The 26,041-nt window shown below is 40.8% G+C and overlaps 1 protein-coding gene across 2 annotated transcripts; it reads left to right on the top strand.

The window, feature by feature from the left end:
• Positions 1–2,336: 2,336 nt before the first annotated feature.
• On the top strand, positions 2,337–26,041 carry KLF5 (Kruppel like factor 5). Of its 2 annotated transcripts, none has more exons than XM_045011530.1 (4): positions 2,337–2,666; positions 4,832–5,702; positions 6,932–6,991; positions 24,126–26,041. In XM_045011530.1, the coding sequence occupies exons 1-4, from the start codon at positions 2,478–2,480 to the stop codon at positions 24,302–24,304; spliced, it is 1,299 nt and encodes a 432-aa protein (XP_044867465.1). In that variant the 5' UTR covers positions 2,337–2,477; the 3' UTR covers positions 24,305–26,041. The 2 variants fall into 2 exon arrangements, with proteins under 2 accessions (XP_044867465.1, XP_044867474.1); XM_045011539.1 differs by lacking the exon at positions 24,126–26,041 and adding an exon at positions 18,755–18,880.

Below are 26,041 nucleotides of genomic sequence, written 5' to 3'. Positions count from 1 at the left end.
TTGAGGGTAGGCCTGATATTGTGTTTTTAAATTTAACATATTGAGGTCCTTTTCTTGTAAGCATTTAAGTATAGACATAACTTTCCTACTGCCAGCACTTAAGTTAGGTACCAGCCTAATAAGTGTTTGTTGGCAGGACTTTTTATTAATCATGAGGGAGAAACATATATTAAGTATCTATATTATATTTTAAATTAAGTTACATATATTGAAAAAGGCTCAGAAACATTTCAAGTTGCACAAACATTTGATTTACATAATAAATGTGTGTAGGTCGGTAATATATTATAATGTGTATACTACATCTATAATGCCAGGAGCCTATGTTCCAACTGGTTTTTAACCTCGATCAGATCTCTGAGAGTCTAAGGAGACTGAAGTATTAGCCAGTGTGTTGGGAGGTTATCAGTTTTGTTTAAAGCTGCTGCTGACTGTAATTTATATTTAATTTGTAATTTTAAAAAATTGAAAGGGTGTTCAAGGCTCCTACGAGAGCACATCTTATGGTTCAAAGTCAAAATAAATTGGATTTAAATGAACAGAATGGTTAATATGGGGTACATGAAGGGCACTACAGTTTAAAACAACCAAGGAAAAATAAACGATATATTCTTATTTATAAGACTTGAAAAGCCTTCTATTAAACGAACTATTTTAAAAATAGACTGGATAATTACATTGAATTCAAGATACTTTGGAGAAGGATGCTAAAATTAGATTGTGTGTGATCCTTGGCTATATGTGTAGGTTTGGGATTGAAATTAGTCTGCATTATTCTGAATGCTACAGATTGACGGGAGTAGCCGGCTCTACTTTAGTAACGACAAACATCAAGTGGCTGAACATTCCTAAAGAGACAGTTTGTGTAAAGAAATGTTATGCTAAACTCTTTCCAGGTTCTGTAATTAACTTTCTGCATTCAGACTTAGCAACACCTTGCTTGCTGTGGAGAAACTGTGCCTGAAAGAAAGGGGGAGGAGAGTGCGAGGTTGACCAGAGAAATATTTTTGAAATTTAGCAAACGTCTGTCTGTAAATCCAGGAGTGGGTGGATGCCATTAACATTTCCCAGGGATTAGTGATTATCACTACATCAACTGTGGAATACAGGATTGGTTTGGGAGAAGAGAAGGCGGAAATAGGATTTATTTCCAGTATCTCTCATCTTGTATTTTCATATACAGTATGAGACATTTAACTTCGATTGCAGGTATTAAGCCATTCTTTCCTCCCCTTTCCGTTCATTGTGCGACATCTATAGCAGGGGCTTTAAACCTTTTTTCATTTGCAGACCCCTCCCTACACATTTTCCAGTGGAGGGGCGGACCCCTTTGGAAATCTTAGCCATAGTCGGCAGACCCTTAGGGGTTGGTGGACCACAGGTTGAAAACGACTGGTCTATAGTAGAGCATGCTTTGTGTCTCACACATAAAAACAAAAAACATAGACTGGCACTTTCTTCCTAGGGGAGGAAAAGAAGGCATCATTATTTCTATTTCTCCTATCTTTTTTCCTCTCTCCTTCCTCCTTCTCTTTTGATCTATTTTTATAATAGCACTTTCCTGGCATATTGCTGAGATGTGCAGCCTGATGCTGGCTATGCCTGAAATGTCTTAGCACAAACTTTGGAGTATGAACTGCTTTCAGGACCAAAAAACCCCAACGAAGTGAGAGAGGAGAATGAATGTTTCTAAAGCCCTTTGAAGATGAGACGGTCCTGAGGATGGTTATTTTAAAATGTCTGCTGGAGAAATGCTTCCCAGGGCGACTATAAATAATGTGCAAGTCTGCAATGGGCCCCACAGAGCGCTTCCTAGCACTTGTTCAGAGCCACTTCCACTTGGCGCCCCAACCTTCCTCTTTCTGGCTGAATATTCACGGCTGCACAAAGCAGCCCCAGCCCCAGGCGCACCGGGCTTTAGGCGTTGCAGTGTGCGGCGGGTACCTGTTTCCCGGAGGTGCTTAGCGCGGAATGCGGGGCTGTCATCCCACATGCCCTGGCTGGCTTCTGTCAGCAGTGGAGCCGCTCCCCGCCAGCTGCCTCCCCAAAGCGGGGGGGGGGGGGGGGCGTGACCTCAGCTTTGAGCCCGGACTCCTGGGCACAACACCTAAAACGTGCAGGGCGCCTCGTTTCCACAGGCCCCCGCCCCCTGGCCGGCTCCGGCTGTCAGGAGCGGGGGACACGCTCCCGGCCCCGGGGAGGCGGGAGGAGGGCGGGCAGCTCGCTTCCCATAGGCAGCCCGGCCCCGCAGGGCCGGCCCCCTTGTGCCTGGCCAGGGTGGGGTCGGCTGAAATAGAGGCGGGCATGTGGCAGTAGTAGCGCTAGCCCGGGCCAGGTAGAGCGGCGGGAGCCTGCGCTGAAGGCAGCGGAGTGGTCGCCGGGCGTGTGGGCTGGGTGCGAGCGCCAGGGCAGCGAGCCCCTCGCCCCAGGCAGCGGCAGGAGGTTGCGGGCCCGCTCCGGAGGGATCCCACTCGGCCATGGCCACTCAGGTGCTGCCCATGAGCGCCCGCCTGGGTCCCATGCAGCAGCCCGACGAGCCGGTGTTCGCCCAGCTCAAGCCCGTGCTGGGCGCCCGGGAGGCGGCGATGTTCACGGGGGAGGATCTGAAGCAGCAGCAGCCGCAGCCGGGCGGCAGGGCCAGGATCCCGGCGGAGGAGATGGTGCAGGTAAGGCAGGAGAAGGGGCTTGGGCGGGCCCCCCTCCTGGCCGTGCCCCTAGACGCTGGGCTGGGGCCGGGGCCGGGGCCCGGTGCAGCCCGCACGGGCAGCGCTCACTGGGTGGGGCTGGGGCGGTGGCGGGGGAATCAGGGCGGCGCCCTGCAGCGGGGAGCCAGCGCGTGGCGGGGAGCCCCACCTGGGGAGTGGGGCTGGGGCCCGAAGTCCCCGCTCGCCCCCCTCGCTCCGCCCTGCGTGGGGATGCGCCTGGTCCGCGTCTCCCCGGCTCGGCTGCGCCTCCCAGGGAGTCAGCCGCTCCGCTCCTCCTGCTGCGGGCGGGGACCCAGCCGGGCGCTGCCGCCCTCCGGCCAGGGAGCTGCTCGAAATCGAGGGGTGCCCGGATCGGGGCGCCGGGGACTCGAACTTCCAAACCGCTCAAGGCGGGTTCGAGCGGGCAGGGGCAGAGACGCCCCGCGAGGGTGTTGAAAGCTACAGCTGCTGCCTTTGCACTTGCCCAGCAGCAGAATTAGCGCAGCCGCCTGTCTCTCTCGCCCACGCACGGTCATGTTAGACTGGGGCGGGGGGGGAGGCTTGTCGGGACTTTCTGCGTGTCCCAGAAACTGTTTGGCAACAGATCCACAGGCAAACAGCTGGAAGAGCTAAAATCAGCCAGCGCCAACCGCAACCTGATTTTAGCTCAGGAACGGGCTTCGTTTGAGGCTATTTCCAGCCCTTGACTCTTTCATTGAATAGTTTCGTGTGCGGTTTATTATAGTGAGTAGCCTTGTGTGGCACAAGAGGCATTGTATAAACGGAGCAGACAAGCCTGTGAGATCCTGAGCAGTGACAAACCTCTGCTGAGGCACCTTCCAAAGCGTATTTATAAGGGGGGCCCTACCCTGGGATCTCAGTCGGAGTCACTCAGTCCCTATCTCCAATGTAACTAAGATTAAGGAGGAACTCTCCTCCCGAGAATTGATAAGCAAGGCAGTGAATATTAGTGGGACATATTTCAGTCTCTGTGGCTCAGCGATATCTTTTCAAAGAATACATGTTTCTGCCTTCAAAGCAAGCTGGCCTTGGCTTGTAAACAAGAGCTGGAAAAAGTAGCCTGGCACGTTAAGGACGGGTTTAGATCAAAGACAAGCGTTTTGTGTGTGTGTGGTTTTTTGTTTTTTGTTTTTCTTTGAGACAGGCTCTTGAAATACACTTTTAAGTAGACTTTTTTGTTAGCTGCTTTCTGTTTTTAGGGGTGCTAAAGGGATTTGGTATGACTGGACTTTTTACAGGGTAAGGGGGAATGTAACATTTGCCCATTGGAGAGTACATGATAAATGTTTTACTGATGACTGTACCAGTAATGTATCAGGCTTTCACCACCCACGGATTCCCTACTACCACTGCACTAAGGGACTGATTTCATTGTAGGAATTAGAGTTTAGAGTGTGACCATGAGTAGAAACATGGTTATCACATTCTTAACAAATTATAGACTCTGTAGATTTAAAAATATTGTTACTCCAGTCCAAAGGACTCTTTACACCAAATATATAGTAACTTAAAGTCACGGTCCTGCCTCCTTGTTATTCTATATTGTTTATAAGTTTACACCTGTTTTGGGTTTTATTTCAAGTAGATAACTTTCATTTATGTTCTAAATCTGTTCTGAAGTATGAATATATATTTGAAATGTTAGCCTTCAAATAGTCAGATGAGGGCATGGTTTTTACAGTTAGCAATTCAAAGAGAAGTGTATGAACTTCCTGTAAAAGAATGTCAATACGCTTCTTAGAATAATGGTGAAATAGTAGAGTACAGGAATTGTAGAAATGAATTAGATGACTTTTTTGTTACATTATCCTATTGCAAATATTATGATACACTTTAAAATATTTTTACTCTTGTTCTGCATAAACATTGTTCAGTCTAACTTGTTCTTGGAGTTGTTGATTAGCATATCAACTATAAAAGGCAGGGTTGTTTTACTATGTCTCATTATTCTGACTATTTAAAACTTCCCCTGTGGAAGACATTGGATTTGTTTAGTTCTTCTAGTAAAAGAGTACTCATAAGAGGGTGGTGGTGGTTTATTATTATTATTATGTTCATTTTTGATGTCCTGTCTCATCTATGGTTTGGTAACAAATCATGTGGATTATGTTTTTGTTTTCATTTAGACAAGATGTGAAATGGAGAAATATCTGGCACCTCAGCTTCCACCAGTTCCTGTCATCCCTGAACATAAAAAATACAGAAGAGACAGTGCCTCAGTTGTAGACCAGTTCTTCACTGACAGTGAAGGGTTGCCTTATAGTATCAACATGAATGTCTTCTTTCCTGACATTACTCACCTGAGAACTGGCCTATACAAATCCCAGAGACCATGTGTTACCCACATCAAGACAGAACCAGTTACCATCTTCAGTCATCAGAGTGAAACTACTGCCCCTACCCCCACCCCCACTCAGGCTCTCCCAGAGTTTACCAGCATCTTCAGCTCTCACCAAACTCCCGACGTGAACAACATTTTCATCAAGCAGGAGCTTCCTACTCCAGATATTCATCTTTCTCTCACACCACAGCAGGGCCAGTTATATCAGCTCTTGAGTTCACCGGATTTAGATATGCCCAATTCTACTGCTCAGGCAGCAGTAATGGACTCTCTTAACAATGTTTCCATGTCATCAGCCATGGCAGGCCTTAACACTCTCTCCTCAGCTATTCCACAGACTACAATGAAACAATTCCAGGGTATCCCCCAATGCACATACACAATGCCAAATCAGTTTCTTCAACCACAGGCCACTTACTTCCCTCCTTCACCCCCAAGTTCAGAGCCCGGAAGTCCTGATAGACAAGCAGAAATGCTACAAAATTTAACTCCTCCTCCATCCTATGCTGCGACTATAGCTTCCAAGCTGGCAATCCAGAATCCAAATTTACCGGTGGCCATGCCAATAAATCCACAGAACATCCAGACAGTCAGATACAATAGAAGGAGTAACCCAGATCTGGAGAAGAGACGTATCCACTACTGTGATTATCCTGGTAAGCCATCTATCCTAATGGAGAATAAATCACCCAAATGTTTTCTTTAATCTTGCAAAAAATCAGACACTGATGATCACAATATTGGTTGAAGTGACTGTCTTTGGTGGTGGTCCAGCTACAGTGAGACCCAAATCAACTTTTCTTCTTCTCCAAAGCCTTATTGTTCTGTGCCATCTTTTCTTACAATTATTAAATAATTGTCGCTAACTTTTCTGGAAGATAATACATCAGTTCTTACTGTTTTTAAATACATGTATGTGGATCCCTGCATCACAAAACTTGTAGCTCTGGGGGAAAAAAGAAGGCTGGGACGGCTAATGTTGAACAATTTTGGTACCTGGCTCATGCTTTGTTCTAGTAAACTTCTTCAATGTGCAATGGGCCAGATGCTCAACAGGTGTAAATTGGCATATTGAAGTCCATTGACGCAAGGCCATATCCTTTGTCCAGCTTACAGTAGCTATCTTGATATGAACAGAAAATTCAGTGTGTAAACTTGTTCCTCGGTTGTCAACTATAATTGTCCAACCTCCCCCCAAAACCCCAAATATGTACCCCTCCTGAAGTCCATCCATTTTGTATGCTAGACTAAAAGATGAATCTAGCAGCAAATGTTAATCATTCATTAATGAAATATGTGATCCCAAATATAAAATGTCAACACTGTGCTGAATAGAAACTAGTTTCCTCTCAAATATAATACAGGATATAGTATCTTGAATGTAGTAAATGTTATAGTACAACAAATGCTGAATTAAAAAAAAATCAGTGTAGAACTATGGTAAATAACAGTGATATTGAGTAATACCCTGGAAAGATCAGACAGAGTCCTTTAGGAACATTTAAAAAATAAAGTTCATCAGTGACATTCATATATCATTGAGTAACAGGTGTGGCTTCTTCATGTAGCAGATGTAATTTAAATGTGAACTCTCAGTTGTATTTAGCTTGTAGCTGCTATCCTTTTGTATAACATCATAAGTAATTAAGGATCCCAGGATCTTAAGTATTGCCTTTTCTCTTGATTATGTAAAGCAACCCATTCATAACTACTTTCTGTAGTAAATCATGTGAAACTTCAAATGATTGTGCTGCCACAAAGTAGTAAGGTTTTTTGTTTTGTTTTTCAATATTTTCAGAATAATGTGAGTGACTTTATAAACAAACCTAGAGCATTATAATCTCCCTGCTGATGTGCTTTCTTTTCTTTTCTTTTTTATTTTTAGGCTGCACAAAAGTTTATACAAAGTCTTCCCACTTAAAAGCTCACCTGAGAACTCATACTGGTATGTACTTTCCTTGGTTATGAATCTTTTAAAAAAGCAAACATGTTTGATTTGTCATCTTTTCTTTTTTTTGATTTTGCAGAATGGGCTAGGTTCAAGATAGTTCAGTTAAATCAACCAACTTTTATTGATAAAAGTTGAAGTTACCTATTTATTTTTAAGACATTTTGTTTAGTTATTTTGAATTCCTTATAGTAAATATTTAAGAACTGAAAACAAGCAAAATATTCCCTTTGAAATCCTCAATTTTTCTCTCAAATGCTTTTTAAAAAAAATATTATTTATATTTTTTTTAAAGGAAAAATTTTGATTTGGGATTTTTTTCCCTACGTCTTGAATTAAGCACAATAAATATATGATTTATTTCTGTTTATTTAATTAAATAAACTCTCATTTCTTTTGGCTTTAGTACTTTAAATACTAGTGCTGACAGAACTATTTTTTAAGATTTTTTCTCCTCAGATTTCAGTGTAGCGCCATAATTCTTCTCCATTTGCTCTTTCTCCAGCATTAAACTTTCATGTTTAAAAACCAAATACTTTTTCTTTTCTTCTTAAAAAATACAAATCTATCCCATTTTTATTTCTCGGTGAAGAATTACTGAAGTGGTAAGAAAATTAAAAACAGCGTTGAGATGTGAAACCTATATAGTCGTACAATAGACCAAATCCTGTCGGAAGCTATATGCATGCAGTCTCAGTTAATGGACCTGCACAGGTATAAACTGAAGAGTGAATTTTGATTCACTGACTCTAGTGTGAACTAAGGGTTCTCTTCTCTACTCGACATGCATGGGTGTTACAGACACATATTGGAAAGAGTGGAACCATTCTGTCCAGACCATAGCTCAGTTTAGATACGTGGTTTTTTTTTTGTGTGTGTGTTAGGTGTCTGACATCACAACAGAACTGTTTTAACAGTTCAGGATAATTCTTGTGCAGGGGACTTGGATACAAAATTGTTTTTGCAGTTTAGCTGAACCTTTGAAATGAAAATTAGTTTTTTTTTCCAAAGAAACCTAGGCTAAGAAGCCACTGTCTTCTTTTAAATCTAGTTGCAATATCTGTACTCCAATATGAATACTTACACATGGGTATGTGATCCTCAAATCAGAGTAATTTATGGTTCTAATTGAAGCAAAAGGCTTACTGTAGTAGGCCTGTCAACATTAAATTTGTACTGTTTGAATAACATGGTTTCATCTTAGTTTAAAAACACAACTTATTTCCTCTCTATGGAAAAAGATCTTGTATTCAACAGTTACTATGAGTGGATTGTTGGATTACTGTAAAGAAACTGAATATCTCCAGGCTAAATGTTACTATGGAAATCCAGTTTTCATAAATGAAGCAGTTATCTGTATTACGGCCACAGTAAAAATGAAAAGCAATTTTGCAAAGGTCAAGTGCTCTCCACTAGCAATAGACTAAACAAGAATATTGTTACAAACATTTTGTGATACATACTCATTACTAGCTAGCTTAATGAGAGAGTAATTTAATTTTTTTTAATGAGGATGTAAACTTGACTAATATAATAGAATGCGACATTCATCTTACTTTACAGATTTAGTAAGGAAAGAGTGGGTGCCACTGCCCTATTACATTTAAACCAACATTAGATTGAAAATGTGTAACTTGTCATTATACAGTGACTGTAGGAACAGATCAAAAAATAAAGCTGAACTTAAAATGTAATTTTACCAAGTAATTGTAAAAATGAAAATCACTCTTAAAATTTTCAGAAGTATGTGTAATTATTTTCATATCTTCAAATAGTACTGATTAAGGAATTCTAAAATTAACGTATTCTTGTACATATAGAGAAATATTTACCAAAGTTGTGATCACTAGTACCTGTTGCTATGGATGAGTAAAAGTTAATGTTGCTTTCCACTTTTTTACCTGTAGACATTTGACCTCAGCAGTGTGGCTAAGTGTACAAAGGTCAGGGAAGCTGATCTATTCATAGAAACAAGAATGCTGCTTCAGATAAAATCTAGTGAATTTAAGTAAGCCTTTAATACAAAGGGTCTTTTAGGGAGAGGAATGAAGGGATAAATTGTCCAAAGAGTAAAAATACAAACATATTAGTCCATTTCCTGTTACCTACCTTTTATTGTAGAGTATGAATAAGTCTGACACTTTCTCAATATTCATTTGAAAATCCAAGGTTTTTAAATTAAACCATCCTTGTGTGCAAGGTTTCTGAACGCAAGCACACCATTTGATATTCCCAGTACTGTATAAATTAATGAACTGAAAGATTAAGGGCTAAATTCTGCCTTGGTAAAAGTGGATGTAACCTCAGGGAACTCCATGGAGCTATACTACGTGCCCAATTCTCCCAGAAGTCCATGAGAATTTTCTCTTTGACTTAAAAAGGGAGGTATCAGCCCCGTTGGGCTAAATTTGGCTATGCGTATGCGTTTGTCTGTATAAATTCCACCCTTACTTTGTGTGCCCCCTTAAACCAATTGGATTTATGCAGCACTATTAAACGTTTCTCTTTTAATCTTAAAAATACCTGTACTTTTTATGGAGTAATTACCTTCAAAGTTTTTAAATTTTAATAGGTGAGTCTCACCTAATCCAGTTTAATAAAGTTTTGTGTGATATTCTTTCAAAACCCTTAAGGGTGTAGCAGGCCTGTTTATCTGGCTAAACCCGTTCTTTAGTAATCATGGACCACAGAAACTGTTTTCTCTTTATTCTTAGTTTCTTGACAATACCTTTTAAATTGGCTGCAATCTCTCTCTTCCCAAACAGCCTCCACCCTCTTCAGCAATCTGTCATTTTAAAATCAAAAGTGCCTGCAGCAAAGTTTGTCTGCCATTAAAAGTCAAAACAGACCTTATGCTTTTCCTTTGTATTGGAAAATCTCAGCCTTTCACAGTATTTATTTAGGAGTCTCTCCCTCCTGAATGGCTTTCAATGAGTTTAATAGACATTCTTTGAGAACAAACTTAAGGGAAATGTTATTTCTGAAAGAAGGAATGTGAGCCATAGTCTGTTTCCTCATTCAAATATGAACTAATTGGCAGGTTCATAAGTCACATTTAAATGAGGTCATAAGAAATGGCTGAGAGTTGAAAGTTTTCCCCCTTGCCCTTTTTTAAGAATAAAAATATAAGTCAAATCCAGCCCTGGTTTAAGAAGGTAAAGCTCCCTTAATTTTAATACAGTTGTTACAGGGACCTGTTTTCATTTAAAAAAAATATATATATCTTTAATCCTTTAGGTGAAAATTGTATTCCAAAATAAAGTTACTGTGTGTGTTTGTTTGTAGTTCCTGAAATAGGTATGTCTCTCCACAGTTGTGTTAAAATTTATGGAGGGATTTCTAATTGGTGATAAGTTGGTAGCTTCAAAATTGAACACAGGCAAACAAGCTGCTGTTGCCAAGTTACAAAGGTACAGAATGTATTTTTGTATCCTTCTCTGAACGGTTTTGGATCAGGTGTCAAGTTCTCTTAGGTAACATCTTAAAAGCACTACAGTGCATTATTTTACTAGCATGGATTAGCATTTGATCCTCACTCATTTTAATCAGCTAAAGATGATGTGCTAGTGTACATGTAGGAGCATCTTTCAGTATAGATGGGTTTCTTCAACCTCTTTATATTAGGGATTTTTCTTCTAAAATACATTAACCTATTAGTCATAGGACAAGTTTAGTTTCATAACTTGTATTGTGCAACCAGCATATAATGTGTGTTGCTGTTTTTTGTTTTTTTAAAACACATCTATTATAGGCTACACTATAGTAAAATTAGTTGTTCATGCTAGTGCCTTAAGGTATGTGCCCAACTTGAAAAACTTGTCAAATGTCAAACAAAAGCAGATCATTGTGCATTATTAATACAGCCTATTAACTTTATTTCATGTTGCTTGAACATACTTCAACAGCTCCCCCATTAACAACTCTGTTTCCCCACCCTTTCCTCCCCCCAGTGATATGCTTGAGTCTTTTTAAACACTGAAGTCTGAGTTATCTCACCTGTAACAGTGCACTACAGTTGTAGACTCGCAGCTGTTCACAGAAATGAAGCACTGATGTTTCAGAGATGTATTCTCTTCTGTTTAGAGGAAACGCCATCATTGTTTTGTACACGTCAGGGTACACACACTGAGGATGTTTTTTCAGCTGCATATTGGTTTTCTGTATACAGTCTTTGTACAGGCATGTTCTCTGATCACATGGTGGGTTTGCCATTAATAGAGAGATGAAATAGTTTTGCAGTTAATGTTAGAAACTATCTATAGATCTAGCTTGTATGTGGTGATGGGAAGTGAAAGCCTAGATACCTCAAGAGCAATAGCATTCCTTAAATGAGATCAAGTCAAAATACTTCAACATCCCTAGTTATGTCAAATGTTTATATAGGCTTAGGATAACTGTTAATTTATTCAATGCCTCAAGATGTTAAACTTGCTTTTAATATATGGCTTCATGTCAGTAGATCCAAAATTGGACTGTGATGGTCAGTCATAGTCAGAACCAGTGGTGGACAACAGGCTTTGAGCAGCCTATAGGAATCTCTATCTTCCATTGACCAGAGCTATACACATCTGCGTATATTTGACCTGGTACTGTTTATAAAAACACAAATGTTGCTGTTGAACTGTGGGGAAATCAAATCGTGTGATAATTTTGTGGAGGTGTAATTTTAGTCAGTGTGTATGTGAGAGCCACATAGTCACTCGTTAATATTTTGATATTAATTTCAAATATTACTTTTGAGTCTCTTGCTTTTGTCCTTCACTCTTTGCTTTTTCTCTGCTTTACTACATTTTCTCCCTTTGCTGTTTTTTCTTTTTCATCATTTTAATCTTTCTTTATTGTTTAGTGATTGACATTCTCTTCCCTCCACCCTCACCTTTCCTATTTCTTTCTCTTCCTCCTTTCCCAAGTATCCTCTTTCTATCTTATCTATATCCCTCCCTCTGCAAAACATGCCCAGCTCTCCTGCCTTTCCCTAGATACATTCACAAAAAGGGTTGCAAGAGGTGTCTGACAGGAGGGTCACAACTGCCAGTGGCTTTACTGCCTTCCTATTAGAGGAGCCAGTTTTGTTTTTCCTCCTCTTCAGCTTAGGCAGGTCAAGGATTTTGTCACAGAGAAGGCTAGTAAGAGGGAGCAGGATGGTAGTTGGAAGTCTTCTTTCATTCTCCCCACTCAAGGGGAAAAGGCTTATGAGGTTCAACCTTCCAAGACACAGTGAGCATTGTGATAGGCCAGGGGTCAGCAACCTATGGCACACATGCCAAACACGGCATGCCAGACAATTTTTAATGGCACGCTGATGCCTGCTGGTGTCCTGGCCGCTGGCCCCACTCAGCCCGCTGTCAAACCCAGGCTGGCAGCGGGCTGGGCGGGGCCGGCAGCCAGGACCCCGGCAGGCAGCAACGTGCCACTAAAAATCCTGCCTGGCCCAGCCTGCTCTTCTCCGCCTCCCCGTCCACTGCTCTCTCCTGCGGGGGCAGAAGCTTGGTCCTCCACCAGCAGCCAAGCTCCCCAGCCTCTGCCCCCATGCTGGGTTCCTGCCCGTCCTCCTCCCTCCCTGCGGCCGAACAGCTGATGGCCTCTGAGGAGGGAGGGGGAGGAGCTGTGCTCACTGCTCCGGAGAAGAGGCAGGGATGGGGCCTTGGGGAAGGAGGGTAGAATCAGGGCATAACCCCTGCCGTGAGCCGCTCAGGACAGGGGACTGGGAGCATCCCATGACTCCAGCCCACACCCCCAGTCTCCTGCCCTGACTCCTGAACCCCCCCCCCCCGAACTCCAGCCCTGACTCTGGCACCCCCTACACATACCCAGCTCCCTCATACTTCATGCCCTGACTCCTGCACCCGCTCACATGCCCCAGCCCTCTTCTGTTGCACCCCCACACACCCCCAGCCCCACCTTGAGCACCAAACGAAAGCTCCTGCAACCCGCTTTCCCCCCCACATTCCCACCTAGACCCCTCGCATCAAATGGGAGCTGCCCAGGTAAGCGCTCCACACCCAAACCTCCTGCCCCAACCCTGAGCCCCCTCCCTCGTTCTAGCTCCTGGCCAGACCCTGCGCCCCAACCCCCAGCCCTGTTCTCGGTGCACTCCCACCCTCAGCTCAGTGCAGAGAGAGAGAGGAAGAGAATGGGCTAAAACCAGGGAGAAGGTAGGTACCCACTGTATGTGGGCAGGGCTGGGACCCCAGACCGGCAGCGGGCTGAGAAGGGGCGGCAGCCAGGACCCTGGCTGGCAGGAGCCAGTGGACAGAACCCCAGTCCAGCAGCAGGCTGAGCTGCTCAGTCCACTGCTGGTCTGGGGTCCCGGCTGCTGGTTCCGCTCAGCCCGCTGCTGGTCTGGGGTTCTGGCTGCTGGACCCTTGCAAGCCAGAGTCCTGGCCGCAAGCCCCGCTCAGCCCAGGTGAATGGAACCCCAGGCCGACAGCAGGCTGAGTGGGCTGGTGGTGTAAGATCAGCATTTTAATTTAAGCATTTTGAAAACCTTGTTTACTTTACTTAGACAATAGTTTAAGTATATAATATATAGACTTATAGAGAGACCTTCTAAAAACATTAAAATGTGTTACTGGCACGTGAAAACTTAAATTAAAGTGAATAAATGAAGACTCAGCACACCGCTTCTGAAAGGTTGCTGACCCCTGTGATAGGCATTCAGCTTGCTCTGCTTGATCCTAGAAACAAAGACAATGGAGAACGTTGGAGGACTGTGAGGTAGGGAAGTGCAATCCCAGATGGGAAATTGAGAAACAGAGCAAAAGAGTGACAAGCCCAATGTCACACAGGAAGTCTGAGTTTCATTGAACCCAAATCTTTTGTGCCTTAACCCACAATACTGTCCTACCAATATGCTGATTTCATTTGTAACATCTTGGAAAGTAGCACCCTGGAGGCACTGGAGCCACAAAGCAGGAGAGGCTAATCTCACAGACATTAATACTCCTTATGTGCTTGACTCTTGTAATTATCAGCACTTGATTTTTTTCAAAGAAAATTACTTAATGTGTGAAATATGGTAATTCTTATCATGGAGATCTTTTGGGGCCTGCCTCTTGGAAATGGCAGTAATAAGTTTTTTCATTTTTATTCATATACTTTACAAGGAAAGATTTTGTTTTTGTTTTTACCTGTTGGAGATCACTTTACTTTAAGGTTGATTTATGTAAACCAGGGGTCTCAAACTCAAATGACCACGAGGGCCACATGAGGACTAGTAGATTGGCCCAAGGGCCACATTACTGGCCCCTCCCCCACTCCACCCCTTCCATGAAGCCCCACCTCTTCCCTGCCCCCATTCCAACCCCTTCTCCGAAATCCCCACCCCAACTCCACCTCCTCCCTGCCCCCAGGGGGAGCAGGAGGGATGATGGGTGTGGCAGGGGGTCAGGGCAGGGGGTCAGGGCAGGGGATTGGGGTGCAGGGTGTGGCAGGGGGTCAGGGCAGGGGATTGGGGTGCAGGGTGTGGCAGGGGGTCAGGGCAGGGGATTGGGGTGCAAAGTGTGGCAGGGGTTCAGGGCAGGGGGTCAGGTGCAGGGTGCGGCAGGCAGCTCAGGGCAGGGGGTTGGGGTTGCAGGAGGGGTGCAGGGTGCAGCAGGGGGCTCAGGGAAGGGGGTCAAGGTGCAGGGTGCAGCAGGGGGTTGGGGTGCGGCAGGGGGATCAGGGTAGGGGCTTGGGGTGCAGGAGGGGTGTGGCAGGGGCTCAGGGCAGGAGGTTCAACTGCAGGAGGGTTTCGGGCTCTGGCCTGGTATGCACCTTGTCAGTAATAGACTAGAATAATGAAAAGTGAAGCAAAGCAAACTTTTAAAATACTGTCGAAAGTGATCAGCAGATGTTAAGGCAGAAATAACTTGCTCAAAAGAGGAGTTGGGTAGTAATGGAGAGTAATTGGTATCTTTTATGAGTTTTGCATAAATCCATTAGTTGCTTGTGGGAGAAATGGAAAAGCATCACCATCCTGTGAAAACCAGAGTGTTGGGGAAAGTAACATGTTTTTTCAGACTTTTCATTGAATGATTGTAGGCCATGAGGGCTAATTGATTTGGTTCTTTATCTCCAATTATGGCTTTAGTGAAATATGTTTTAACATTGTGCTTTTTTGAGGCAAAGTCTTACCAACATAGGCCTGACTCTGATATGACTGAATGACCCAGAACTGTAATAAATCTCCCACTGTCCAGGCACAATTTTATAAAAATTAATTCAAGGAAGTGTCAGGTGAAGAGCAGTCATGTTAGATATTTAGATTTTCTTTTTTTTAGTCCAACAATTTCTCTTCTTGATTAAAAGCCTAAAAAGTCTCTCTAAGCATGAAAGCTTAAAAACTGTTTCTGTCAATTGCTCCCTGAGAGGATTAAACTTCTTTTCCAGGATATTTGATTCCTGATAAGGCAACTGTTGACCTAAGAGACTGGCTTTAAATATAGTTCAGTTTTGAGACTGACCCACACATGCTAATACAGTCCAAGATTCACAGCAATTACCAGTGATTAAAACTTTCCATTATTTGATTAGATATTCCATATTGTAATTTAATGTCTGAGCTTGCCTTGGACAATTGAATCTCCTCTAGTTCCATGGAATATATTCTGGGGTGAATGTTGTTGGTTGTTTACTAGCTGACATGAACCTCCCATTGGTGAAAGATTAGAAACATTTAAGTAATGTCCTAGTTTAGTCTGAGTATCTTGGTAGCAGCATTCCTGTCCTGTCAGACTGCATTATTTATATTCAGTGATCTCTAACAACTCTGATTAAGGACATATTAAAACTTTTCATTTGGCAAGTATACAGTACTTTGCCTTCAGTTAAAGAAGGCTTTAACTTACTGCTTTGGTAATTTTTTTTATATATGTATAGTTGGTGGAGATCTTAAGGATTATAGTATAAACTTATTACATTCCATTAAGGGGAACCTCTTACCCTACAAGTGCCAGCGCTGTAGGTGTGAAAACTCCAAAGCAGTTCTGGCAGCCATGCCATGCATGAGGAAACCCTCTTCTCCCATATATGACATGTAAATACACACACATAGCAGATGGCATGGATTTATTATGAATCAACTTTTTAAAAATTAGCATTCCCTGATTTTTGTTTGCATATATTCTTGAGGAGAGACCACCTCTGCTATAACAGAATGTTATACCGGAGAGAAAATAAACAACTTCACAAGCCAGTCAAGATTCCTCAGTAATCCTAGAGCTGCATGAGACAACTCTTAACAAAATAAGAGTGCTTCAGAGCATTGGGGAATTCTGAATGTTTATTGGCTGATGAGGAGATAATGTCTTCTCTATGTCTGTAGTCACAAAAAGAATGAAAACTAGGATTTGGTGATTAACTTTTGACGTGCATATCCACCTCCTTCAGTTACCTAATACTAATGTTTTCTTGTCTCCACACATTTGTGGTAGAAAGAGCTCAAAATATTGGTTAATTAACCAGCAATTGGATCTCCCTCTCCCATCAGTGAGACTAATGCTTCCTGTCACATGGCTCTAAAAGATTGTATTTCTGATACAATACTTTATGATTAACACCTTTTCAAGTAGTGTTATACTGTACATTAAAAGGAAACTTAAAAGTGCGTGTGTGTATATTTTGTATCTGGTAAATTGTCAAGGCTGGAAACCTGTGCTGTATTCCATAGGTGAGCTGGGATACACACAAATACACCAGCAACTACTTCTAGTCCAGTCAGAGAGGAAGGGGGGGATAGGCTTAAAATCATGACACTATATTCTACAGAAAAGCTATTTCAGGTAAACTTGAAAAAGATTAGTTCTAACCTTTCTGTCAAGTTACAGGCCTCAACATATCTGGTAACTAAAGCAAACTGGCTCTAGCAGTGGAAGGATATGAAAACTAGTATCCTAGAAAAGTTCTAAAACGCACACACACAATCTAGTTCCTCTTAAAATTAATGAGTAACTAGGTAATTTTATTGTTTTACGGCTGTTTTTCCTTGAACATACTTACTATATTGTTTATCCATTGTCCCCTCCCCCACCATTCTGTCTTGTCTGAAACTAGCTTGGAGCAGGACCCAGGATGAAGTCCTGGCCTCCTTTTGAAGTCACTGGGAGTCTTTAATGGGGTCAAGATTTCACCTTAGGTGCCTCTCAGTACAGATGAGAAGACATACCACACTTTTTGGGAATTGTCAGATATAAATAATGGACAATTCTTTGACCAGTATAATTCACTCATAATGTGATTGTTCCAAACATGTGGTGGTAAGTCACTTATACCACATCATTGTGTGCTCTGCGTGCAACAAAACACAGGACAGTGGGGTAACATTTCAGACCCTTCTCACCCCACAACAGTCTGTCTTCATGTACACTTGTAGGCTACAGCCAACATTTTCAAACTTGATTACCTGAAGTTAACCTGTGTGATTTGATGTGTGGTGTTTTTAATTTTATTTTCTTCCCCGAAGGTACTCAGCACTAGAACTGGTTGGGAACTTTTTGATTAATTGGTTTTTTTTTTTGTCGAGAAATCTCATTTGTTGAAACCAAAACTGTTTGCAAAACAGGATCTGGTTAGATTTCCCAACTTGAAAAAATGTTGGGGGTGGGAGGGGAAGAATTGAAATTGTCAATGTTTTCTTTGACGTTTTCTATAGAAAAATTTCTTTTCCAGTTTGAAATGACTTGTTTGGAAACTTAAGCTAATTTGATTTAAAAAAAAATCCTTTTAAACTTTTCAAAGTTTGAAATGAGATGTTTTGAAATTATCAAAACAAAATGTTTCAACTGTCCTGAAATGGGATTTCAGGCAGAGAAAGGGAATTAGTTTTTCTATTTATGAATGATTTTGACTCTTCATCCCAATTTACAGTGGGGCAGAAAATGTTCTAACTCTCGAAAATGTGTGTGAGACGAGAACCATTTTCCACCCAACTCTACTCAGTGTCCACAGTTCATGTGGAAACTAACAGCAATTATTGAATGATCAGTGTCTTGGGAAAATATAAATTTAGTTACCTGACTGTAAGCAGCAAAGTGAAAAACTTGCCCTGTAATTTTTAGCTTTATTTTTAAAGATAAACCCAGCTATAGAAAAATTCATTGATTAAATATCAGAGGGGTAGCCGTGTTAGTCTGGATCTGTAAAAGCATTAAAGTGATTAAATAGTCACTAATTTTTTTTTTTTAAACAGAAGCATATTTTCTTGTATTGTCACTGGGAATTTCATTAATTATTTGGGGCTTTTTAAATGGTGTTTTGCTGAGAGAGATTTTAATAGAGCAGGGCTTCTCCTCTCCCACCGGTGACTGAATAACATCCAGGTGGCATCTACAGCAGTAGCTTATGTGGTGAAGTAGTATTAGGATAATATTCAATGTATTTTTTTAGTTTTATTTTAATGTGATTTAGCATCTTAAATTAAGGAGGGCCACCTCCCTGTGACCAAACAGCTCTCTGCAGTGACCAGCAAGGATTTTGTTGGCCAAAGTTTGGGAACCACTTGGGCAATGGGGGTGTTAGTGAAGTAACAGAGAAAGCTTGCATACTCAGTAGCATTCCTCCTTTGGCAACTCTCTAACCTTTACACCATTAATATTTGCTTTTAAAGACAAGTGAGTTACAAGAAAGTTTTCAAGTTACATTTTCCTTATCACTTGCTAAGTGCTTTCTCCTAAAGAGATTCCAAACTAGTTTAGTGCAAGTGTTTAAAAAACTTTGTTGAACACTAAAGTACAAGGTTGTTTCACATGCTATACAAATACGTTTGTTTATTTATTTTGCTAGAGAATGGATACATATTAATGGCTGAGGAACTTAAAATACATTTTGTGATGTGACAGCCTAACAAAATACTTAAAATCAGCGATACTGGAAAGAGATGATGCAAAAATCCAATTAAATGTATGAAACCTCTATCCTGTTGAAATATAATTCAACAGAAAGCAGTTCTGTTTCCCAGAAGAGCTGTGTATAATATTTCTGGCTTTGGAAGAAAGGCCTGGAGTGTGCTATTTGGCTAGAACTCGGTACCAGCTTCCTCCATGGTGTTTTACTTGAACAGTGTTGACATTTTAACAAATCCCATGGAAGCTCCCGTGAAGTGGAGGAGTTCACTTTTTTTTGCTTTTACAGTGAAATATTTGTTTGATACAGTGATCATGTTCCAGTAACTGAACTATAGTACATTAGTATTTGATGACCAATGGCATTCTATAGGCTGTTAAACCAAGAAGTTCTAAACTGCTGGAGGAAACCAAATATTTCTGAAACTGTACAGCTACTGTATTTCACACAATTGTTAAAGTAAACAAATCTTACATTACTATGTAGCTAATGAAAATAGTGGATAAAGCATTCAATGTTCCTTGGCTTTATAATTTTTTTTAACTGATTCCTCTGCTCATTTAAAATCAGTATGGCAAAGAACAAGAATCACACTTTAAAAAAAAAAAAAGTGTAACGTGAAGAACCTTTTGGTTGGCTTTTTTTTTTCCCCTTGCCACAAACTTAAATCAAATTCTTCTTCCCACTAAATATGACACAAACATGTGTATGGGTTGGGAAAGATTAAACAGTACTGGGGTTAGTTGTTCTTTTGCTCTCCTTTTTAAACAAGTTTTTAATCTCTATCTTCACTTGCCTCTCCCTCCCCACACCCAAAAGAAAAACATTTCAAATTGATTCCCTTCAAGAACTTTCCAACAGAAACTAGCATCACAAACATAGATTATTTTTTTCTTTCAGTATTTCACCTCTTAGATTTCTCCAAAATAAGCTGGGCCTTTATACTGGAGCTAAAAAAAAAATTAAAGTTCAGTTCCCACACTGCTAGCCCTAGTAGGGGTGAAGGGCAGTGTTATGGCTTTAATTTCTAGTACATGAAAGTAGTAGTGTTCAAAACAAACTGCATGAGGTGCTTATGAAATGCTAATAGACCCTGGTCACTGGCAGGCAGGATCGAACTGGGGACCTCTGGAGTTTAATGCATGAGCTGCTACAGCATGAGCTAACAGCCCCCTGCTTGTTAGCAAAGGCTGTAAGGAAGACTCATTTTATCTCTCTACGAGATCTCGGTGCCACTAGATAGGACACAACACCACAGCCAGGAAGTGTGTGGGTTACACTTACTCAATACCCTCCATGCATACTCTCAAATTCTTCACAGCTCAAGTTTGGAGAAGCCAGGGTGGGCCTATGACAGCATGGGGCGGAGCAGCAGCACCTAGCTGTCTAGGCTGCCATCGCCATAACCTGCTATATTATGAATCTTCCCACAGTCTTGTGACATAAAATGGCATAACCAGCAGCAATCAGGGTAGGCACTGGGAACAGCTGATGTTCCCCTGGAAATCTGAGGTAAAATCCAAGACTTGCTGAAGTCAATGAGAAGTGTGTTTGGTTTTTTTTGCCATCAATATCAGCGGAATCAGGATTTCACAGCGATATTTAGTAATTTATGCCCAACAAGGCCACATAAGTTACTGCTGTCCAGAATATCAGTAACTTAAGCATACAAGTCTGCATACTACTATTTCATCCCACCAGCAGTACATTTTGGGGTTGGTGGTATACACAGTAGACACTAGCTACACAAGGCGGTTTTGTGGATGTGTTCAGTGCGCTGCAGTGCAGGCATTCATAAAACTGATACTCCACCCCACCTCTGCAGGAATAGCAGCAGCATTGTAAACCGTGGCCACTTTTAAAACCAAGCCCACTTTGCCTGCTGGGAACTAGAGCTCATTGACATTGAAATTTTGATGAAAAATATTGTTGACATTTCTGTGGAGGGAAAATTGAGGGGAAAGAGGGACTGGCTAAAGGGTCATATCCGATTAAGGGAAAGAAACAGGAATTTTTCTGCAAATCAAAAGTTTCTCTTCTGTTTTCTGGCCTGCTGTTCTGTGTACATAGAACAGCTAGCAGGGTCCAGAGCTATCCCTTACATCTCTTCCAACTAGTGGAGTCCTTCTGAACTTATTTTACCGCCAAGTGGCAAGCAACATAGCTCTTAAAACTGAACTGAAAACAGAAGTGACTTATATTATAAATATCAAATTTAGGAACTGTGGAGAAATTTTTGCTGCATCTTCACCCCACTCCCCCAAAATCTATGTAGATATCCACAGCCTCCCTTACAGCTAGGTATCAGAGGGGTAGCCATGTTAGTCTGGTTCTGTAGAAGCAGCAAAGAATCCTGTGGCACCTTATAGACTAACAGACGTTTTGCAGCATGAGCTTTCGTGGGTGAATACCCACTTCTTGCATCCGAAGAAGTGGGTATTCACCCACGAAAGCTCATGCTGCAAAACGTCTGTTAGTCTATAAGGTGCCACAGGATTCTTTGCTGCCTTACAGCTAGAATAACTTTCCCTTTTTTTTCCAAATCAGCCCCATCCCACCCCCAAAACAAAATTAACTCTAAAAAGTCCTTCTTGATGAGGTGTCTCCCACTCCTTCCTCCTCTCTCTGCTGCTATCTATGGGACAAGGTTGCAACAACTGAGGTGCTGAGTACAAGAAGGCAGCCTTTAATACAAGACTATATTAAAAGAACACGTGTATCTACCATTAGCACATTATCTACGCTGCTATTTGGGTTTTTTTAAAATTAGTCATAAGCAACATAAAACATCTGTTTAAAAAGTGTTTGAAGTCAGATTCCCCAAAAAACTTTATAATGTTCTTAAAGAAAACACATCTGCTGTTGAGTTCCACAAAAGAGGTATGCTTATGTTTCTGTTTTACCACAAAGCAGACCTACAAGTGGCCTCTTCTTCTGTGTCCGTGTCATGTGCAATGTAATGTTCTAAAGACTGCATTAATAACCATGGCGCAAGTTATAGGAAGACCCAGTTTAGATATTGGACGGATGTTTACTGTACTGCAAGAGATCCTGTACTGGACTTCTGCCATTATACCGCTGGGATTCTACTACATTAACTCAACTGGCTTTTCTGGTAATGGTAGTGCTTCACTTGTCAGGTTTACACAACATCCTTGTTTTCATCTACAGTATGTCTTGTCTGGGACATAGGTGCGATCACAAATGATGCCTTACCATGTTCATTGGTCACAGTCATGCAGAGCAAATACTGAGCTATAACTGGTTGCAGCCTAAATCATCTTCCATTGGAATGGGATGGACATCAATGGAAAGAATCTCATTAGGTTCCTAGGAGGTGGATCAGGCCCTAAATGTGCTTCTCTTAAAGAATGATACACTTCAAGGATGATAGTGATATCAATAAATCTTGGTTGTCTTGTGCACCAAGAAATTGCTGGTTTTTTTGATGTAGACTCCGTTCAGTGCGAATGTGCTGCCAATGTGGAGTTACTTCCTATTCATGAAGATGGGGGGTGGGGGTAGTCTCTCCTTTTGCAGTAGGTGAAGTGTTGAGCATAAAAGGCATCATAAACTCTACAAGGAGGATGGATTTTATAATTTTGATTGTTTTAAAAGAGATTTAGCCCTTCTGCTGTCAAGCAACAGAACCTTAATTTTTGCTAAATTCTTAATCTTCTGACATGGGGGGGGGGTGTGTGTCTCACACGGTGTTCTCTGGGCTGTTGATGGTGCAAAACAAGCTGTCTGGTCAAGTGGTGCTGGCTTTCTTCCTTGTTTCCACCTGCTAAACCTACATTAAAATACTTTCCAAGTAGCTGTATTTGGTTTGTGAGGATTGTTATTGAATGTGAATGGGAGTGGCGAAAGCTCCATGTGATGAAAACTAGGAGGAAGGTGATTCACAACATACTCTGGATGGGATTTTCCAAAGCACTTGGCACTGACCTAACTCTGCTCCCATTTGTCAATGCAAGTTTTACCATTCACTTCAATGGCAGCACAGTTAAGTCAAAGCTGAGTGCTTTAATAAATTCCACCTTCTCTCTCTGTTAACATGTGGGTTACTCGTAACACTTTTTTTTAAAAATTAGAATTCGAGAGCCCTGATCTAAAGACACTTTGAAATGAATGTAGAGTAGTTCAGTGTATATCACTCTAGCAGTGATCCTATAAATAGGCAATCCTAGCTCTCCATTTATATTAAAAAAAAAATAAATGTTTTGTCTGTCTTTTTAGGGTGACATCACATACATGACCGCTTCAAAGCAGATGAGTGTTTTGTTTAAATAACTGGTTCCCTGTTGTAGAGAAAGAAATCACCTTGACTTTCTGACTTGGTATTTCCCCAGTATTTCAACAAACATAACTACAAATTATAGGTGTGCTTAAAATGTCCCATTTTCAATCCTGAAATGGATTAATGCAAATACCTGAGGTAGTTTGGCCAACATGTTCAAATCTAGCTGCCTAAAACTGGGCACTTCAATCTATATTAGGCGCCTCTATAAATGTGGTCAGATTTTTTTCAGAGGTGCTGTGCACTCTCCACATCCATGTAAGTTAATAGGAACAGCAGGGGCTTGACACCTCTGAAAAATCTGGCCATGTAAGCACCTAATTCTAGACATCCAATTTTGAAAACTTGGGCCTGAGTCTTTTAGATGTTTTTCTCTATATACAGCTGTCCTGAGCCAGAAGGCCACAAAATTTTATTGCAGTTATTAGTTGACCTTTTCATTTTATTTTAGAAAATATTATCCCAGTTGTATTTGTTACATACTGCATAAAGAAATTCGTTTTACTTACACATCAGAAGCTCTTAAATCTCTATATTATAAATCTTATAGTAACCTTTCTCCACATTTAAACTAGAACTTAGAAATATATTTAATGTATGACTCTTGTCACTTTTTTAAAAATAATTTGTATATTAAGTCGGAGCAGATTGTAGTATGATGCTCTCTACCGCCTCTCATTGTGAGGAGGTGTGTGTATTTTTCAATTCCATGTAATTATTTCTAGGTGTATATTTTTACTTTTTGTAATAGGTATATAATTAGCTTATGTTTACACGTCTCTGCAGTGGCGTCTGTTTACCACAAATTTCAAGAACAAAATTCTGTGAACTTGTAGCAAAGATTAACTTGAGAGTATTAAATATATCTGCGAATCATAAAGAACCATGAGCACTCTTCTCTTCCCCCCCCTTTAAAGTGCAAACTATTGGCATTTAGTATGAATTCTCGTTAATTGTTCTTCTGTGGAGTCACAGCTAACCATCTGTTTCTGTGTGTTCCAAATGTTTCAGGGGAGAAGCCATACAAATGCACTTGGGATGGCTGCGACTGGAGATTTGCTCGTTCCGATGAGTTAACACGCCACTACAGGAAGCACACAGGGGCCAAACCTTTCCAGTGTGCTGTGTGCAATCGTAGCTTCTCTCGCTCTGACCACCTGGCTCTGCACATGAAGAGACATCAGAACTAAACGCTGGGTTCGACGTGGAGGCTGTCTGTATCTATGCAATTTCCAAGTGACTCTCAACATGTGGTTAGAATTTAGTTTTAATTTTTGACTATTGACTATCCATAAAGTCTCCAAAGAAACTGGAAATGTATATTTTGTATATTTATGAGGAAACAGGAAAGACACTGTACCACAGTACCAGAGTGTTCAGTCATTTATTTTGTTTGCTCTGATCATGTATATGGCTTTAGTCAGCAGGTTTCATCTCAAGTATTATGTTTCAGCACATTGCATCATTATAGATTATTTTCTTACGGTGTTTTGACCAAAGCACTGTCATTATTGTGGCAATGTTTAGTAAATGAATTAATGGGAGGGCATAGACAAATGAACACAGAGGACAAGCCATGAATTGTAGTCTGTCAGGTTTTTACTGGACATATTTAGTACTTGTGTGGGTTTTTTTAAAATGTTGTCTTTCTGTGCAGATAAAATATATAGAAAAATTCATAAACAGCCATAGAACAAACTTTTTGTTCTGTATGTTGCATGTTTGCTATGACAACGATTTTGTAAATATGCAAATCAGCTTTTAAGGTTTATTACAAAAGTTTTCTAGGAATCCTCTGAAAATTCAGACGTACATTTGATAATATGGCACATTTTCAATTAAATTTATTTAAATACCTCTCAAAACATTACCAACTTAGTTTCATTTTCTGAAGAAAAGTGAACTAGCCATTCAAACATTTTGTACCTGTTAACATAAATGTTGTGCACTGAATATTCAAAACAGGATTGAGTCTTCAAAATGCTTAAAAGGGCAAAACATTTAGAATGAACTGCAAATGTTGGAAGCTTAAATAATGAGGATAGTTACAATATACAGAATGTTAAACCTCTTACTATAAGCTAAACTTAGTATCACTTTAAAAAGAAGGATTTAGGATGCAATTTTCATAGACTGACATGTTAAGCTGGTTTAGCACCAGTATGATCTAGTTTCATGTGGATGTTGCATGTAATGTACCAGAAGGTAAAGGATACAGTAATTTTATTTAAAATTACAGTGCAGTTTAGTTAATCCACTGTTAACATTGACACACACCGGACAAAAGTCACTGCTGACATAAATAGATGCAACTGAAGTCAAAGGAGTTCTGCCCTTTTATGCCAACAGTGAATTTAGTTGACAGCGTTCTGTCTGGAAATAGGAAATGAAGGCCAAAAAATGAGGTTACACTTTGTAGGACTTGGCCAAAATATCTACAACAGAAAGGAAACAACTAATACACATATGCAATTCACAAACTGTGATTTCATGATGTCAACCAATAGGTGGAATGAACAACCAAAAAGCCAAAAAAGGGTCTCAAAGGAAACCATAGCTTTGTTAAAACTATTGTTTGTCTTTTTATTTATTTTGTGGTATATGGTAGACATTTTTTAAGACCATTTTACATACACTTGATAAATTATAGTTTTTGTTTGTTATAGTTAGAAACATTGCTCTTAATTGTAAATAGTTGACAAATGATGTAAATAATTTTGTAAGGCTTCAAATGTTTATACATGGAAACACATGCATAAATTGGTTACTGTTTTGCTTCTTTTTCCCTTTCCCTTCCCCCCATATTTTTGTATTTGTGGTATTTCCTATGCAAATGATGGAGCAAACAGCTGTATAGTTGTAGAATGTTTTTGAGAGAGAATGAAATGGTTTATATATAAAGACAATTTTTTGGAAAATAAAACAAA

The sequence above is a fragment of the Mauremys mutica genome, chromosome 1 (assembly GCF_020497125.1).
Source record: "Mauremys mutica isolate MM-2020 ecotype Southern chromosome 1, ASM2049712v1, whole genome shotgun sequence".
NCBI lineage: Eukaryota > Metazoa > Chordata > Testudines > Geoemydidae > Mauremys > Mauremys mutica.
Note: the sequence above shows the minus strand (reverse complement) of the source record. Positions and strands in the feature narration are given on the sequence as shown.